The 17,560-nt window shown below is 38.8% G+C and overlaps 1 protein-coding gene across 2 annotated transcripts in view; it reads right to left on the bottom strand.

Annotated features, from left to right (window-relative positions):
- Positions 1-1,253: 1,253 nt before the first annotated feature.
- The window catches only part of SNX13 (sorting nexin 13), a 129,335-nt gene continuing 113,028 nt past the window's right edge, over positions 1,254-17,560 (bottom strand). The window contains exons 22-26 of one of the 2 annotated variants that reach the window (XM_075558330.1): positions 16,764-16,835; positions 9,734-9,879; positions 9,437-9,505; positions 7,489-7,601; positions 1,254-4,690 (exon numbers count right to left, since the gene is read on the bottom strand). In XM_075558330.1, coding sequence (XP_075414445.1) covers positions 4,443-4,690; positions 7,489-7,601; positions 9,437-9,505; positions 9,734-9,879; positions 16,764-16,835 — 648 coding nt within the window. In that variant the 3' untranslated portion in view covers positions 1,254-4,442. The remainder of the gene's footprint in view (positions 4,691-7,488; positions 7,602-9,436; positions 9,506-9,733; positions 9,880-16,763; positions 16,836-17,560) is intronic. The other variant, XM_075558331.1, reaches the window with a different exon arrangement.

Genomic DNA, 17,560 nt, shown 5'->3' with positions numbered 1-17,560 from the left:
TTCTTCCCCAAATTAAATGTATCATGGGAATGATCACTTACTCTCTCACTGCTATCGAGTTGATGCCAATTCATAGCAACCCTACAGGACAGGGTGGAACTGCCCGTGTTTCCAAGACTAGCTCGTCATGCTCATCTTTGTCCTGAGCAGTTGCTAGAATCTTATGGTTAGCAGCCCCACACTTAACCACTATGCTACCAAGTCTCATGGGAATGTTTTGTATCCCAGATTCACTGGCTTTTATGGTAATTGGCTGTATGTATTATCTTTCCTAACTAAAGATTCTTTACTTAAAAAAAAATCCTCTGCACAATCTTCACAGGACTTCAAAAGGAGTGCCAACATCAGTGTGCTCAGTTGCTAACCAAAATGTTGGATGTTCAAGTTCACCCAGATAAATGGCACAAGAAAGGCCTGGCAAACCATCAGCCACTGAAAACCTAACAAGCAGTTCTACGCTGACACACACACAGCTGCCATTGGTTGGAAAATACTTGACAACTGGGCAATTAAACCTTTTTCAAACTAAGTTCCTTGGGGGCACTGTCTTCAGGCTACTAGTAAAAGGTGCTCAAGAGACATGCTGGGGTTTGAATGGTGGATCATGTTCATAAAGGACACAGGAGTATCGTGAAGGAGCCAGGATTTGCAGCAGTCCTGGGAGAGATGCTATGCACGTGCACCATGAGATGCCGGTGCTCGGATCTACTCGAGAAAGGCTGCCGAGATGACCAACCCATGCTTAACTACTGAGTCGTCAACCTATTTCCTTTTAGGACTGAAAACATCTAATATTACATAAAATATGAATTTGAGACATCTTGTCATGGATTATTAATTTTAAACACTCCCCCTATGTGAAAATTACATGATAATTTTCTGTGATAGAAAAGTATGTAGTTTGATAATGGATGTGTGTATGGATTGTGATAAGCATTGCATGAGCCCCCAATAAAATGATTTTTTTAAAGTATGCAGTTTATTTAACATTATGGTAGTAAGTTATTTGCTCATGAAAGGAAAATATAAATTCCTTTTATACTAGTTCTACGTCAATAATGCTCATCTATCAACCTGAAACTTGAATTGCATGACTTCTAAAATGTAAAGAAAATACACACTCAGTAAGAAAAGACTGCTAACAGTTTTCCAACAACATATATATATATATATATATATACATATATCAGCTAAATAAATGAAACAAAAATGTTTGTTAATACTTTATTAGTATTTTTCTTATGGATAGAACATAACACAAACCAAATAAAATGTTTAATCCTTTGCTTTTAGTTCAATAAAAATAACTAACATTCTGATTGTTGTTTCTTTTTTTGTTTAGGAAGGAAAATGTTGATAGAACAATTAGGCACAAGAGTTGACACTTACTGTACAAGTTATTACTTCAACAACTGGAGTCCGAAGACGTGCTCTTTGTAGTTTTCCCTTGAAATATAGGAGTCATGCTCCTATAAGCAAAATGTATTAAGAACAAAATAATTTTACAAGGAGTGACAAAGAGACTTTTAAAACAAGTCCTTAAATAAAAGGATGTAGCAACAACGGAATGTAAGTTGTTGGGTTAAGAAGACAGTTTAAACTAGATCTCAAAACATTAGAAAATCCATTTATTTTACAATTACTCAAATACACATGCATTAAATGAAAATATTGCACAAAATTAAAAGATTGTGAAATTTATAGTTAATTTTTAAAAAATTGGTTCAATTTCTGGTAGCATTTAATGGTTTGATTCCCCCTCCCGAATACCAGCAGCACAAACATAAGATGAGTCAAATGAAAAAGTTTTCTTTTTTATGTTCTTAAAAAAAAAATTAAGGCTAACCAAGTGCATCCATTGGTCAATGGCACAATTGTTTTCAGCAACTATTCAGAACATCCTAATTGTAGGAAAGGCCCACCTAAGTGCTATATTTAATTATACAATCAATTTTGCAGGTGAATGAACTGTAAGTTAATAGTGATGGTTCCTAAATATCCATTACCTGAAAAATTAGAAAGCCCAAAGAATGACTACTTTTGAAAGTTCTTGCCTAAAGGCACCACTGACTTAAAAACACATTCAGAAATCAAATGTCAGAAGACGCATAGCCTCTTCATGTATATATTCATATATGCAGTAAGTGCACTAAATATAGTAGCTTTATTAAACATTGTACACTGTACTTGACTTATGGGTTAAATATTTTACACATAGCTTAACCAAGTCATCCAAAAGTCTCTCTGATGTTAGCATGACCACCACTCTCTCTGATGTGAAAGCACAGACGTGCACAGAGGAGATACACCACCATTTACATAAACTACTATTGGATATTTCTGCTTTTGAAATATAAACTCCTTTAAACAAAACATATTTTTTAAAAACTCATCTAATCAAATGATTTTTTGGTCTGACTGCAGTTACCTTGCAGGGTTCTGTCATGAAAACTTGCAATCTTGCATAACCTCTTTTCCCTGGTTGATAGCCAGTGTTCCTCACGTGACATAGGAATAGGTTTTCATGTGTACATGGCAGGCTCTTACATAAAGTCTTCTGTACACTCCTAACTTTACTTATGTCAAAAATACACTTGAAACGGGCAGGGGCACATCAGAAAGTCATTGCACTTATGGCCAGGCTGATGCCTCCGACAGACTTGCTTCACATCTCCGCCTGAGGTATGGGGGGAAAGGGGTGCATGTAGGGAGGCACACTGAGAAGAAGAAAGACGATTTCTTCCACCAGAGTCACTAAAGATCTTTTCTCACTTGCAAACTGCAATGAAGGGGACTTCATGTACTTATTTCTGAATACATGCAATATCTGCTGAACTTGCGCATACTGCAAGTACCCACAACAGCATTACTTCTAAATATGATGATTAATATAAAGCTTTAAAGGTAGGCTTTAGTCTGTTAAGAGGCTTCAGTTCGTAGGTCAGATCTAGGTGAAAACAAGACTGTGTTATCTTGTTCCAATCTTCAAGCTCCCGAATCACTGGGATACCAATTACTACTCCATCCTCTACAGCACCGAGACTTGCTTTTAATACCTGGATCTTGGCTCAGTGGTCTGAGAAGTACCTTCACTATTTTAAGGTTTTAGTGTTAAACATTTCTGAAACAACAACAACTTAGTGGACACACTCAAACCCTTAATCAATGGAAACATTTAAAACTATGCGGAAATCCTGCATGCAAGGGATGTGCAACTTCTGGGATGGGCAAAACGGAAATGAGAAAACGATATGAAATTTAGAGGCTCCAAAATTTGAAAAGGTATTTGTTTCTGTTGTTGGCATAAAATTAGGGACTTAAACAGATACACAGAAGAGTTTTGCCTTTATTTAGAATTTTACATTATGCGTAATATAAATAAAAGCATATTTTAAAAAAATATTATAATTCTGTTTTCATTATTTTCATATATGTACAATGTAATAGAATTAGGAATTTGTATATTTTCATATGACTAATAAATTCACTTAATCCTTTGATTTGCTATGGTTTTAATTACCTAAGGTATGTCTAGATCACACAATTTAAAGTTAGCATATGGTAACTTCAATAGGGTACTGTTTTTACCATTTCCACATTTTTAGAAGGACAGAATGTATTTGGCAGTTCTTCCAAAGAATTATACTCTTTCCTGCATAATCAGTAATCTACTAAAGACAAAGGTGTAATAATTTTGGAACTAAAATAAAGTCCTCACATGCTTCTTTCTGCACACAGAACATCAAAAGCAAACCTACGGTCGAGTGCCTAGGAGCAAGCTAGAGCCCTGTAAGGACACAAGGGTCCGTTAAAAGTGTTTGTTATCACTGAACCACAACTCCAACCAAATTCTGGTTTTATGTCACAAACTGCCATTCACTATAAACTTACTTCATATTTTAAGGGCATTCTGTCACTTTCCCTAGACTTGAAACAGTTGTTCCAAAGATCATTCACTGACGAATTCTTATGCTATCAAAATGCTGACATTAACCTACAAAATCAGTATGCAAAGCAAAGCCTCAAACCAACCATACATTGCACAGACTCCCACTGTTAAACAAGTTAGTCAGCTGATCCGAAACCCAGGGTTCTGTGCTTTCCTTTGCTCTCATATATACATGCTGGCACTTCGTCGCTGCTGGAGAACGCAGATTCGTTTGAAACGGAAGAAACAGACATCTTTCTTGCTTGAGACAAGGGCAGTATCCTCTTAATGTTGCAAAACGATGCACCAAATCATTTAAGACACGGGAACCTCTCTTGGTAGTGGCTGGATTATCAACGGGATGAGAAGAACCACGTCTTGATGGCTATATCGATCATCTACTTTGAGACACTAAAGACTGGTGCAGATACACAGTACAGGAGTTAAGTCCCAGAGGTCGTGTCCATACCGTTAGTCCTGAACAAACTGAACACCGGCTGCACAGACTGGAGTGTCACCTTTTCTGTATGGAAGGTGCTTGAGTAGTTTGAAGTTTCTGTTTATATTTCTGCATCTGCTTCGACCGTGAGTGCAGTCTGTTGAAAAGTTCCCGAAATTTATATTGTGGAAACAAGGTTTCCAAAAAGCCTTCCAAGAAGACATAAACCATTCTCCTATTTAACTGGTTGTGCTGAAACATTTCAAACACACGAAGAATGCCTTTCCTTGTTGTCTCAGCCCCAATAATGTGCTTCAGTTCATCTAAAAGAGGACCCAAGAATAAAAAAAAAATTAAAAACCACAACTCAAACTCAAAGGAACTAAATTATAACTGTCAATAAAGTGTGTAAACTGCAGAGAAAATGCTAAATTGTAGCCATCCAAGGAATACATTTCGACTAGCATAATGGGGAGCATTCACTTATGCACGTCTGCATGCAGGTGTGCATCCATCTGTTCGTGATCCAGGGGACAAAAGTGCACAGGGGAAAGAGGTGGGATCCAGACTCAGAACTCCCAAGTTAGAGCCACAATCGCCTCCCTTCCTACTCATGGGGCACTTAGCCACAGCAAGTCTGCGTCTTGATCTGTACAATGAGGGTTATGGTCATCAGTACTGTTGTAGGCCTAGGATTTACAGAGTTATTGAGATACTACAAACTCTAAAGCACTCTACAAATATGCCTATGCTAGTGCACAGTGAGAAAAGCTATAAGGAAATGAGATGTGTGCAAACTGGTCCAGGATCTCAAAAAACTTGTGGCACAGAATCAAGACTATCATAGTTATACTGAAAGTGTAACCATGTTTACAGGGAGAAAAGTTCCAGATTGGATAAAAAAGAAATATTTTTCTCAAGGAAGTACCAACTAAAGTAGACTTTGCCACCTGGGAAGGGCTGTGATAGCCGCAAACAGATGAAGTATTAGCCTTGGGAGACAGAACAGAGTAGTATGTGAAAAATAACAATGTGCAAAAAGTTGAGGCAGTTCAGTCTGGTTCAATTTGAGGATTTCTATAAGAAAGGAAGGGAAAACCAGCAATGCTGTGAGTGCCACAGTGAGCCAATGGGGAGTGTACTCACAGGCAATGGAGTCCTACTGGTGTCGTGGGTTACATGCTCAAATGCTACCAGCAAAGTCAGCCACTGGAGCCCAGCAGCTGCTCCAAAGGGGAAAGATGTGGCTGTCTGATCTTGTCAGGATTTACCATCCCAGAACTCCAAAGGGGCAACTCTGCCCTGTCTACAGGGCCACCTTGAGTTCAGGACAGGTATATGATTATAGAGATAAGATATTCTTAGTAATTCAGAGTCAGGACTCCAATAGCAGTAAACATTATCTTGTTGTTTAGAAAGAAATATCCAACAGGCAAAGGGTCTGCATCTAACTGTAGAGTTGGAAACAAATTGTGTTTGTTGTGTGGCCTTGAGTTAATTCCTACTAGCAGTGAACCTACAGGGCAGAGTGCAACTGCCCCCACAGGGCCCTACATGGTGAGCTCGATGAGTTGCTGAGCTTACAGTTAGACAAGCACTTTCAACACTGCACCACCAGAGCATGTGGATGTTGCAAAAACAAGAAACATGGGATTATGTCCATATAAAACCAAACCTTTACATAGGTAATAGATATACTATACTATATATTATATATTTTTATATATTATATTGTTAATATATATTTCCTTCTCTAACGTTCTTCAGGTCTTCACACACATGTCGTCAGCTCAGTGGGCCTGCCTGGGTGCCCAGCCTAAAACTGTAACTTAACCAACACTTCCATTCTCTTTGCCTGCATTAGTTTTCTCCTTACACACTGCCCACCTCTAACACACAATACGTTGAATTTATGTACTGCTTTGTTTTCTGTCTCCCCTAAAAGAAAGAAGTTACAAGTCAGCAAAGATTGTGCAGAAAACAAGGTGTGGCACACTGTAGGTATTTGACAAGACTTATTGGAATGAGTAAAGTTTCTTCTGGTTCTGTAACTCAGGCTTTGTAGCACAATCAAGTGCACACTATTATTCTAAGTTACTGTTTCTTCTATTTTTTCTAGAATATTTTCTCTATAATTTGACTTCTACACAAATACAACCGTATATAAAGTAGAATTAATAGCCATGTGGCACATTCCCGATATAATTGTCTGACAGAAGACAGAGGTGATTTAAGTTTTATGAAGAAATAAATTTTAATAATATGAAAAATAGGTATCATGATATTGTTTTAAAAACTCTCAATACATAAAATGAGCAGAAGGTATTTCTAGAAATTTTAAACATTACTAATTAACCAAACAACCACCACTACCTTCCAGCCACATAAACTTCTCTTCATATTATATAACTTCTCTTACCCTTTTGTGAGAAAAGACAAAAGGGGACAAAATGAATGTAAATCAGTGAGAGTTGTATCCTACATTACATTAGGCAAATTAGGCCAACAAAATGCTGCTATGCTTACTCTTTTGGAAATCATATTTTAATAAAGCTCAATAATGGATTCTTTGAAAGAATTAATGTTGGTTCTTTACAGTAGAACAAATCTTCTTCCTGAAAACCTTGTGTTTCATAGTCCTTTTAGTAGGCATCTATTTTATTTATCTTACAACCTTATTACGAAAGGGCTCAAGGCCTTACTGCCCTGAGTCGAGTCCAATATATAGGCCCAACTCACATGGGTTTAGGACCTTTCAATCTTAACTGGAACAGAAAGTTTCCTCTTTCCCCGGAGAGTGGGTGGTGGTTTCACACTGCTGACCTTGAGGCAAGCAGCCCAGCTTACAACCCACTGTGCCACCAGCGTAAAAGAGTTCAAAGTCGAGGCTTTTAACTCATTCAGAACTGAGTCAGAACCCCAAACTTCTGCTTCCTCACATCCTGAAGCTACGGCACTCACAAAGCTTAGCTTCATTAGAATGCCTAACAAGTTACCCGGTATGTAGGAGATCATCAAATGGTAAGTATTATAATAAAGAGATAGCTAAAATTGCATGCTCAATGATTAAAATGCAGAGAACTACAAATCAATGAGATTTCTACCAAAAGTGCCCACTCACCTGGCATAATCGCAAATAATTTAGTTTTTCCAGCAATTCTTGTTCTCATTCGTATAGATTTATCTCTGCATGGAACAGTCTCTGCTAAAATGCCATTTGGCCAAAATGCATCTCTATTTAAGAAGATCAAATAAACTTGGTAAACATTTTCTAAAGATACAAGTGTTCAAAACTATGCTGGTTTTCTAGAGAAAACAAATATAAACAGTAAGAAGAAACAATTCTGACATGTTGTCTCAGTAGAATGATAGTCAATACGCTGCACTGACTTACAGAGGATTCGGTTTTTAGTGAACCGGGACACATACACATAAATTAACAAATGAATTCTGTTTTGCAGTGATTTATAAACACTAGCAAATACTAAAGATAAAAACGTGGAACAGATAAATATATCACTGCCATTTACTAAACCCACATAGATTGTAGTATTTCTAGAACACAACCCTATAGTAAGTTGAATTTGGACCCTTAGTTTTCCATAGCTCATTTCTCTTGGTCAGGTTACTCCGGTCCCCTTTATAACTAAGCCAACATAAAACCAAATTCAGCACTCAGCCTCAAAGCTGGATTAATTACAACATTCCTTTCACACATAATTAACAACCCATTGTCCTTTACATTCACAATGTACTTGAGAATTGTTCCTTGGTTCTTGGGCAAAGACAGGAACTTGCACCTGGGAATTTCATCTGAGGAACAGAGACTCCCCAGAGGGGGTGGAGGATAGGTGGGGGTTTAACTTTGTACATTAGGATCACCTGGGAGCATTAAACACATCTTTTACAAGGTCAGGCCGTACTCCAGACGAATTAAGTCAGACTATCTGAGGCTGGGACACAGGCATTTGTACAAGTTGAAGTCCTCCAGGTGATTCTACCATACAACTAAGATTGAGAACCACTGCTCTAGAGGAGGAAAACCCTTCGTTTACCCTGAAACAAAACAAATGTGCCAAGACGGGCATTGCCACGTTGGAAGCAACACCGACTGGTTGGTACCTAACAACAACATGCCTATGGTTATAGCCCCATTTTGGAGGAACTTCTCTGTTACAGGATTAAGTTAGGATGTACCCTTAGTCTCCACTCTATTAGAAGGGGTGACTTCAATTTTCCTTGGGGGTATGGTGTGCTTAAAGATAAAAATCATGGCACCTCCACCAAATCTACCCACCCCCCACCCCCGTGTCTTGACTGAGCATTGCAGAAGCAGGAAGACCTGCTCTGACTTCCAGGCATATCTGTCTCTGGACCCTGTATTTGGCTTGCCCCTGCGTCATCTCTGGATTTGGGACTTAACAGCACCCACTGCCAGGTGACACATTTCCAGAAAGCTTTGTGACTTTCTGTGAGACACGTCAGTTTACTGCAGAAGCCAGGGACCTAAGGAAATGTTCTAAGAGGAAGAGTGGACAGAATAACATCTTGGAAAAATTAGACACTGGGGACATGTTTAATCTCCACCTCCTTGGAACGAGCCTAGTATCAATTCTTTAAAATAAGTTATTTCCACAGCAACTGAGCCCCCAAATAGGCATTTGATCATAATGAAGGGGCTTCAAAAAGTGTACGGATAACTGTGAAAAACTGTAATTAAGAGAGAAGGGAATTTTTACACAAACCGTTTCAAGCCCCCTTGTGTGGCTCCATGCCATGTGTACATTAATTCCCCCGTGATCTTACTGGCACAGTCCTGGACCAAAATGTAGCTGATTAGCTTAAGGATTTTTCTTTCAAATTTTTCCCATTCTGTTTTAAAGAAAGATCAGTATATCTACCGCAAAAAATATCTCTAGTATTTGTCATAAATCCTTTCGTATGTCTGCCAGAGTCTGACCAAAATAGGCTTTAAGGTTAGAAAGGAAACAAAAACGATGGAAACCCATGAGTGATGGCAATGCTAAACTCCAGACTACCTGAAAGAAGTGACCTTGTCTGAGACATACCTGAAACGTTTCACTGAGTCGGCTACTTGTTCTGGTGAGGTCATCCAGTCAACATAGTCAACAATTTTTCTGAAAATTAAATAATTTAAAAGTGTAAGCTCAAAATTTTACAAGGTGAACAAAATAAACACTACATTCACAACCACAGCAGCTTCATTTGGAAGTACATTACCTCTTAGAGCATGTACACTTCAATGATCTTTAAAGGAGTAGAGTGCTCGACTCCAGAAGCAAGTTTAACATCTAAGTAAAAGTAGAACCTGCATTTTAAATTAAATACATTCATAAAAGTGGTACCTGTTAATGGTGTCACCGTACGTTGCTCTAATTAGCTGCTGAAGGAGGTTTTTGATATTCCTTCGCAACCACTGATTTCTCTCTTTCAAGTCAAACACTTCGTCCATGAGCAGCAGCATCACTCTGAGTGGGATATTGTCATCCACCTGAAAAACCACAGGAAGAAAGACAGGTAGGGCTAGCTGAGGTAGAGATCTACTAAGAGCGGCTACTTGCTTTCCTCTTAGGAAACTAAGTTCACAAGTGAAGAATTTACTGGAAGGCATTCATAATTTGAGCTTTCATTCTAATTAAATAGATGGCCAACTTGATAAAAATTTAACTTTACACCCATGTAATGATTAATAAATTCTAAGACAGTTGTAAAATCATTTCTCTCAAAATAGATCTGACTCCCTTGTCCGGTCTTGTGTACTAACATTTGATAAAGCAAATGTTAACTTCATTCTCTATGTACCTGATGGATCTTTTTTATACGAGTAAGAAATCTTCAACATCTCTCTGTATTTAATAGAATAAAATACAATCTACACAGATTGATATGTTATGGTTGGTTAGTGAGTGACCAGGTATTTTCAAGAAAAGTACTTGTATATTTTTATCGGGGAAGTATTCAATGATGCAAGCCATAAAGAAACTAACGATTTCAAAACACCTGTCACCATGTCAGAGAATTTAATTACTTATAGGAAGACAATCTGGAACACACAGATGTGACAAAAATAAATAAAGCAAAAAACTGGTGAGATTTAGTACTTCATTAAAACTGCATATAGTTGCCAGTAATTAATAATTCTTTCATCACTAAGATCCTCTAATTAGTACCTCTTCAATGTTGGGATTTAAATGTAGAGAAAACCGCCTGAGTTGTAACCATTTCCTTCGTCACTCTCCATTTCATAGACTGAAAGCTTACCTTAGCAACGAGGGAGAGGAGACTAATTTCATTACTAAGGAAAGTAAATACTGCTTTAAAATGTGATCATGGCTCAATGTCACAAGACACTCTAATGAACAGTGAAACTATTAAAGAACACGTAACAAGGTATGATACCATGGGTACTATACTAGCAAAGTTTAGTAAATAAAACATTCTATGATATTCAAAGGCCAATTAAACATATCTTTAAGACAGCTTACTAAGGAGAAGTTCAGTGGCAACAGAAGGAAAACAGTTCTAATTTTAAAACAACTCTGTTTAATAACATTGTCCATTCAGAGAGGGCTCTACTTTCTACTATGGTGAGTAGTGACTGGAGTCTTAGAAGTCTGAAGTAGCATCTATGGTATTCTTCCTGCCCAGAGCACAGAAGAGTGATGGATATTATTAAATGCGTGGAAACCACGAGCCCAATGATCAATTGGAGCAGAACCAGGAGAACTACATGGTGCCTGGCTACCACTGCCAACTGCTCTGAAATAGGACAACTTAGAAGATAAAGTGAGAGAGAAGTGTGAAATAAAATGCACACACAGGCTCACTGTGGTGTAGGGGTGAAGGGGAACACTGGTGGAGTCCCTGAAAATATGGTCCTTAGTCAGTCATCCTGTAGGCCTCACACTGAACTCATTCCCATTGCTCAATATGAGGAGAAACAAGAGACCAGAGTATAAAGGGAACATTAAAATTACAGATAATATTAATAATAAATCATTTGCAATTAGAAAAAAAAGAATCAGCATTTACCCAAGAACCAAGTTCGGAAGAGTTAAGAAAGGAGGGGAATGGAAACAAGAAACATTGGCATGAAGCAGAATAAGTGGCGCTACATGTGTGAATCACAACCAGTAATATGGAACAAAATATTTATATTTATCAGCTGTTGAGTGAAAGATGGGTTTGCTCTGTAAACCTTTACATAATTCACAGTAACAAAAAAAAAATTTGCTGAAGAAAATAGAGGCCAGAAAAAGACTCAAACATAAACAATAATCTGATTTATGACAAAGAGAAACAGAATACTGGGGAGAAAATGGCCTTTTCAATGTGTTCTGTTTGGCCCAACTGGACCCTACCTTATTCCACATACAAAAATTAAATCCAGGTCAATTATAAATTAAAATGATGAAATGTTAAAATAATAAAGATTTTCAAAGAAAACGTTAAAAGATTTCAATGACCCCATCTGTAGACAATGGGACATCCATCCCCTCAGCGGGGTCACAGGGAAGGGCTGAGTCAACCAGGACACAGTAAAATACCGATGAAAAGCACAATACTCCTCTGGTTCCTTGAGGCTTCCTCATCCCCCACTATCATGACCCCAGTACTGCCTTTCACTGTGGGCTAGACCGGAGCATGTGCACAGGTACAGATAAGGCACAAGAGCTCACCACACACGGAATCCAGGTACAGGAATGGGAGTAGCGATACCAGACGGGTAGGGGAAGGCGGTGGGAGGAATGGGAGGAAGGAGGAACCAATCTCAATGATTGGCACATAATCACACACACACACTCCCTCCAGGGGGGATAAACAACAGAAACCAGGGGGGAAGGCAGACAGCAGTTGGTGTAAGATAGAAAAATAATAACTATTTATAATTTATGAAGGGGTCACGAGGGTGGGGGAAGGAGCTGATACCAAGGGCTCAATAGAAAGTAAATGTCTAGAAAAGAATGATGGCAACATATGTACAAAAATATGCTTGATACAATTGATGCATGCATTGTTATGAGCTGTAAGAGCCCCAAATAAAATGATCTTTCAATACAAAAAGAAAAGATTTCTGTAACCTTGTATTATGCACCAATGACATACACACAGAGAGAACAGAAGACAGCTGCAGTACATATGTATCTGATGAATTCATTCAAATTGTACAAAGCACTCCTATTAAGCACTGAGGTAATGAAAAAAAAATGAACTGGTTTTCTATTTTTTTTGCCCAAAAGTGGGCAAAAGATCTACAGAGACAACTTTTATCAAGGTACACAAATGGCTTAGCATTTGAATAATTATTGGAGAAATGCAAATTCATATGATATACCATAATCAGAATGGTAAAATCTAAACAAACACAAAATCTTTGGAACTGGTAGGTTGTGCAAGAGGCCTTGTCACCAATCACCTCTTCAGAGAAAAATGTGGCAGTCTGCTTCCATAAAGACTACAGCTTTGATAGTGGGACAGGAGGAAAGCGTAAGGAAATAGAGGAAAGGAGTAGGAGGCAAAGGGCATACATAGAAGCCTAAATAGAGGCATGTACATATGAAAATATATTTATGATTAGGGGGAAATAGACCAAATGTGTATATATTTATAGGTTCAGTGGTAGGGTAGCAGGTGGACATTGGGCCTCCTCGCGCACACTCCCTGAATACAATAGCATCTTGCTCAGCTAAATGGTCATTCCATGATACCCACCTTCCAGACATGATCGCTGAAGACAGACATGTGCATAAGCAAACATGGTGAAGAAAGCTGATGGTGCCTGGCTATCAAAAAGATATAGAGTCTGGGGTCTTAAAGGCTTAAAGGCAAACAAGCAGCCATCTAGCTCAGAAGCAGCAAAGCCCACAGAGAAGAAGCACACAGCCTAAGTGAACACGAGGTGTTGAAGGGATGAGGTAGCAGATACCAAAGAACAAAAACCATCATGTGTGATCACCTTCCCCACATGAACGCTGAAGATGAATGTGTGCGCTGGGGTCTTAAAGGCTTGAAAGTAAACAAGTAGCCATCTAGCCCAGAAGCAACAAAGCCCACATGGAAGCAGCACACCAACATGGGTGATCATGAAGGGCCGAGGAGACCAGGCTTCAAGCAACAAAGGCGGGAAAAAAAATCGTATCATTGTGAATGAGGGGAGTGCATGATGGGGACTCAATGCTCACCTGTAGACAACTGGACATTCCTTCCAGAGGGGTAGTGGGGAGATGAGTCACTCAGGGTTCAGTGTAGCAATAATTAAACTCAAAACCTTCCTCTAGTTCTTAAACGCTTCCTCCACCTCAATTTATCATGATTCCAATTCTACCTTGCAAACCTGGTTACACCAGAGGATGCACAGCAGTACAGTTGGGATCTGGAAACACAGAGAATCTAGGACAGATGAACCCCTCAGGACCAATGGTAAGAGTGGCGATACCGGGAGGGAAGTGGGGTAGAAAGGGGAAACTGATCTCGGGGATCTACAGATAACCTCCTCTCTGGGAGATGGGCAACAGGAAAGTGGGTGAAGGGAGACGCCGGGCAGTATAAGATAAGATAAAATAATAATTTATAAATTATTAAGGGTTTGGGAGTGGGGAGCGGAGAGGGAGGGGGATGGAAAAAGGAAAATGAGCTGATTCCAGGAACCCAAGTGGAAGGTGAATTTTGAGAATGATGAGGGCAACGAATGTATAAGGGTGCTTTACTCAATTGCTGTATGTATGGATTGTGATAACAGTTGTATGAGCCCCAATAAAATGATATATATATATATATATATGTATTCTATATCTATAAAAGGCCAGCGCCTCGAATAGCCAATGGAGTGGGCTCTCCCCTTAACTCTCAGCAGAGTTGCGATGAGCTGCATCAGCTCTATGGAGTGGGGGTGGGCAAGATGAACGCTCGTGCTCTGCTGCTGAGGGTAAGGGGAGCAATTTGATTTGGCATTATCTACTGAAACTGAACTTGCACGTTACCTCTGACCCAGAAATTCACTCCTAGGGTTAGACCCAACATAAATGTGCACTTGGTTTTCACCAGAAGTCATGAACTGGAATGTTCATAACAGTACTACTCAACTACAATGAATGAATTGTGCTAAGGAGGCTTCAAAAAGTTTGTGGAAAACGTGTGTTGCCTTTTTAAATTCCATTTGTCCATAGGCTTTTTGAAGTCCCCGATACTTAAGAACTAGAGTACTATACAGTCATGGGACTGAAGTCACAATCACCCCAAAACAACATGAAGAACATCAAAATGCTGGTCAACAAAGTGTAGACTTAAAGGAACGTACACTGTAGTTTCTTTTTACACAGTAAGGTTTCATTTATATAATGCAATGTTTCCCAAAGTAGGCAATACCCTTTCATGGGTACCCTGGAACAATCCAGGAGACTTATAAAAGCAAATACTTATACTATTCTATGCTGGATTTGGGGCTATAGTTTCTATTTTATAAGCGTTGTATTGCCAGGAAGGCACTAATTTTTTCACCCAATGAAAAGGGGAAAGCAGGCCAAATTATAGAACCTACCCTTTCAAAGCCTACAAGTAGGAGCAAGGCCAGGAGTAGGTGAGCACTGACAGGAAGAAAGGGTGCCGGCTGTGCTGCTCCTTTGTCAGAGAGCCGACTACATGGTCTGGGTCAGTGCTGAGGCTTCTCTCAGCCTCCAGAGTACAATGTGTTACCCAGCAGTAGTTATTTACACAAATACACAGACACACAAACAAACACAAGTTTATCTTTCACAAATATTGCTTGTAAGGTTCCAGCTCATGCACACAGAAGTTTACTTGAAGAAAGTATGTTTAAACCCGTCTTTTTACTCAGCGGCGGGCTGTGGGTAAGTTCTCTCAGGAATAGACGTGACTCAGTACATAAGAGTGTTTAAAAAAAAGAGAGGGAGATTTTGCTCTGGGGTGTGGGGTAAAGGAGACTAGGGTCAGAGCTAACATAAAATACTGACCAAAACTCAAGTAAACATCTTCCCAAATCATCGACGCACTGCTATTAACTTTATAAGAATGCTTTTTCACGTAAAACCATCCTTAGATTATGAGTTTTCAGGAAGGTCAGGAAGCTCTCCGTGAAAGGCAATGAGGACCTGTGGTGGATGAAGAGACTGGTGGCAGTCTGCATTATCACTGGTGTGATAACGACCTGGGATGATGCCACCTGCTTCAGCAGTACTCATTAAGTACGCATTTTGGCCCCACAAACTTCTGGCTACAGGAGTGCCAAAAGTGTTACGTGAAGATCAGCTAGCTCAAAGGGCTGATCGTTCCACACATATTTTAAGCAAGATCACAGCTAATAAAGACAATTTTATGGTGTAAATTGTAACTGGGAATTAGTCTTAGATTTATTAATATGATCCAGAGAGCAAGGCAAAATATTGCTTCCGAGGGATCTCTGTACTCTATTGGTGAAGTGCAGTGATCTCTCAACCTTCCTAATGCCGTGACCCTTTAATACAGTTCCTCATGTGGTGGTGACCCCCCCCCCAACCATAACATTATTTTCGTCGTTACTTCATAATTGTCATTTTGCTGCTGTTATGAATCGGATGGCCCCCGTGAAAGGGTCATTCAACCCCCAGAAGGGGTTGGGACCCACAGGTTGAGAACCACTGATGTAGTGAGTTATGCATTGGGCTCCTGATCACAAGGTCAGCAGTTCGAAACCAACAGCTGTTCTGCAGAAGAAAGATAAGGTTTTCTATTCCCATAAAGAACTACAGGCTTGGAAACCCACAGGAGGCAGTTCTCTGCTCCATGGGGTCCTAAGAGTTGGAATGCAAATGATGGCAGTGAGAAGGGGTAATCTTGACAGATTTTCTTAAAGGACAAAGGACCATCATGAAGGCTTATTAAAAACTTAAAGGAACTTAAAAACCATACTGGTGAGTAAAAGAGCAGCAAAGCTGTGCTAAGGAATGCTTTGAATATCATCGTTTAACGATATTAATTTTTTCAAAGTAGCAAAGGCTAACCTATTAAAATTTCATAGAAAACCTTACTGTGGAAAGCCCTGATCTTGATTCTTCCAGACTCTTTTTGGTCCCCAAACTCAAAGACGCTGAAAAGTAACACTACCCGAATCATTCAAAGATGACAAAGCCCTTATTTTGACAAGATACAACTGAAGAACTACAGAATTCTTCCAAGACATAACAGCTAGGGAAATGGAAATACCACCTTCAGAAGTGTATTGACCTAGATGGAGGATATGCTGAGAAACAATAGCTTCACAGTTTGACATTTTTTGTTTAATAAATGTTACCAAGATTTTATAGCAATACTTTTGGATTCACCCTTGTATGAAACATTTTATTAAAAGCTAAAGCCAACTTCCAAGTATAATCAACTCACATTATCATCAAGCTGAGCTGAGACTCGACAATGTTCAGGATCTGAATCAGTCTTAGGAATTAAAGGAGGCACCTAGCAATAAAACAAAGAGCAAACAATGTAAACATACTACCACAGAGAAAGAAAGAACACAATATAACAATAAACTAGAAAAGTCTCAAAAATAATAAACAGTTTCAATTTGATTTTATTTTTGGTGTAATACAAGCAAAGTTGAACAATCAAAAATAAGAAATCAAACATTAAAAGGTGACTATTATCCTGTGGTGGTTACCAAAGAATTTTTTATTTTCCTTTAAAAAAAAAGGAATAATCACTTTTGAGTTGGAAGGAGAGATTTGTTAGTCAGACTCCCATATTTGTTTAGAAGAAGAATTTAAAACTAAGAAAGGTAAAGATTAATTAGTAGAACAGCCAGGAAATAGAACGCCAATCTTCTTTGTCTACCTTAAAGTTTTTGAGAGTACGTGAACAGGTTTAAATAATTAATTAATCATTTGTTAGGTGATTTTAAGAGACTATGGAGAGACAAGGACAGAAAACTCAGTGTTAGCTGACAATTATTTGTCAACACTAGAAGTACCATTAAGATCAACTAGATCATCAAGATCATGTAGCTCCTTTGTGTTATTCCTGAGCAAAAGATGACAAGAAAAGGCAGTGACTCTTGGAGGAAGCCATCTAAGAGGAGGAGCAGAGTGGTACGAAGCCAGATGGATTTCAGGATGAGTGTGATTCCCACAATTAGAAATAAAAATGAAGCATCAGAAAAAGTCGAACAGAAAAGCATGACTCAT

This window comes from Tenrec ecaudatus, chromosome 9 (assembly GCF_050624435.1).
Source record: "Tenrec ecaudatus isolate mTenEca1 chromosome 9, mTenEca1.hap1, whole genome shotgun sequence".
Lineage (NCBI taxonomy): Eukaryota > Metazoa > Chordata > Mammalia > Afrosoricida > Tenrecidae > Tenrec > Tenrec ecaudatus.
Note: the sequence above shows the minus strand (reverse complement) of the source record. Positions and strands in the feature narration are given on the sequence as shown.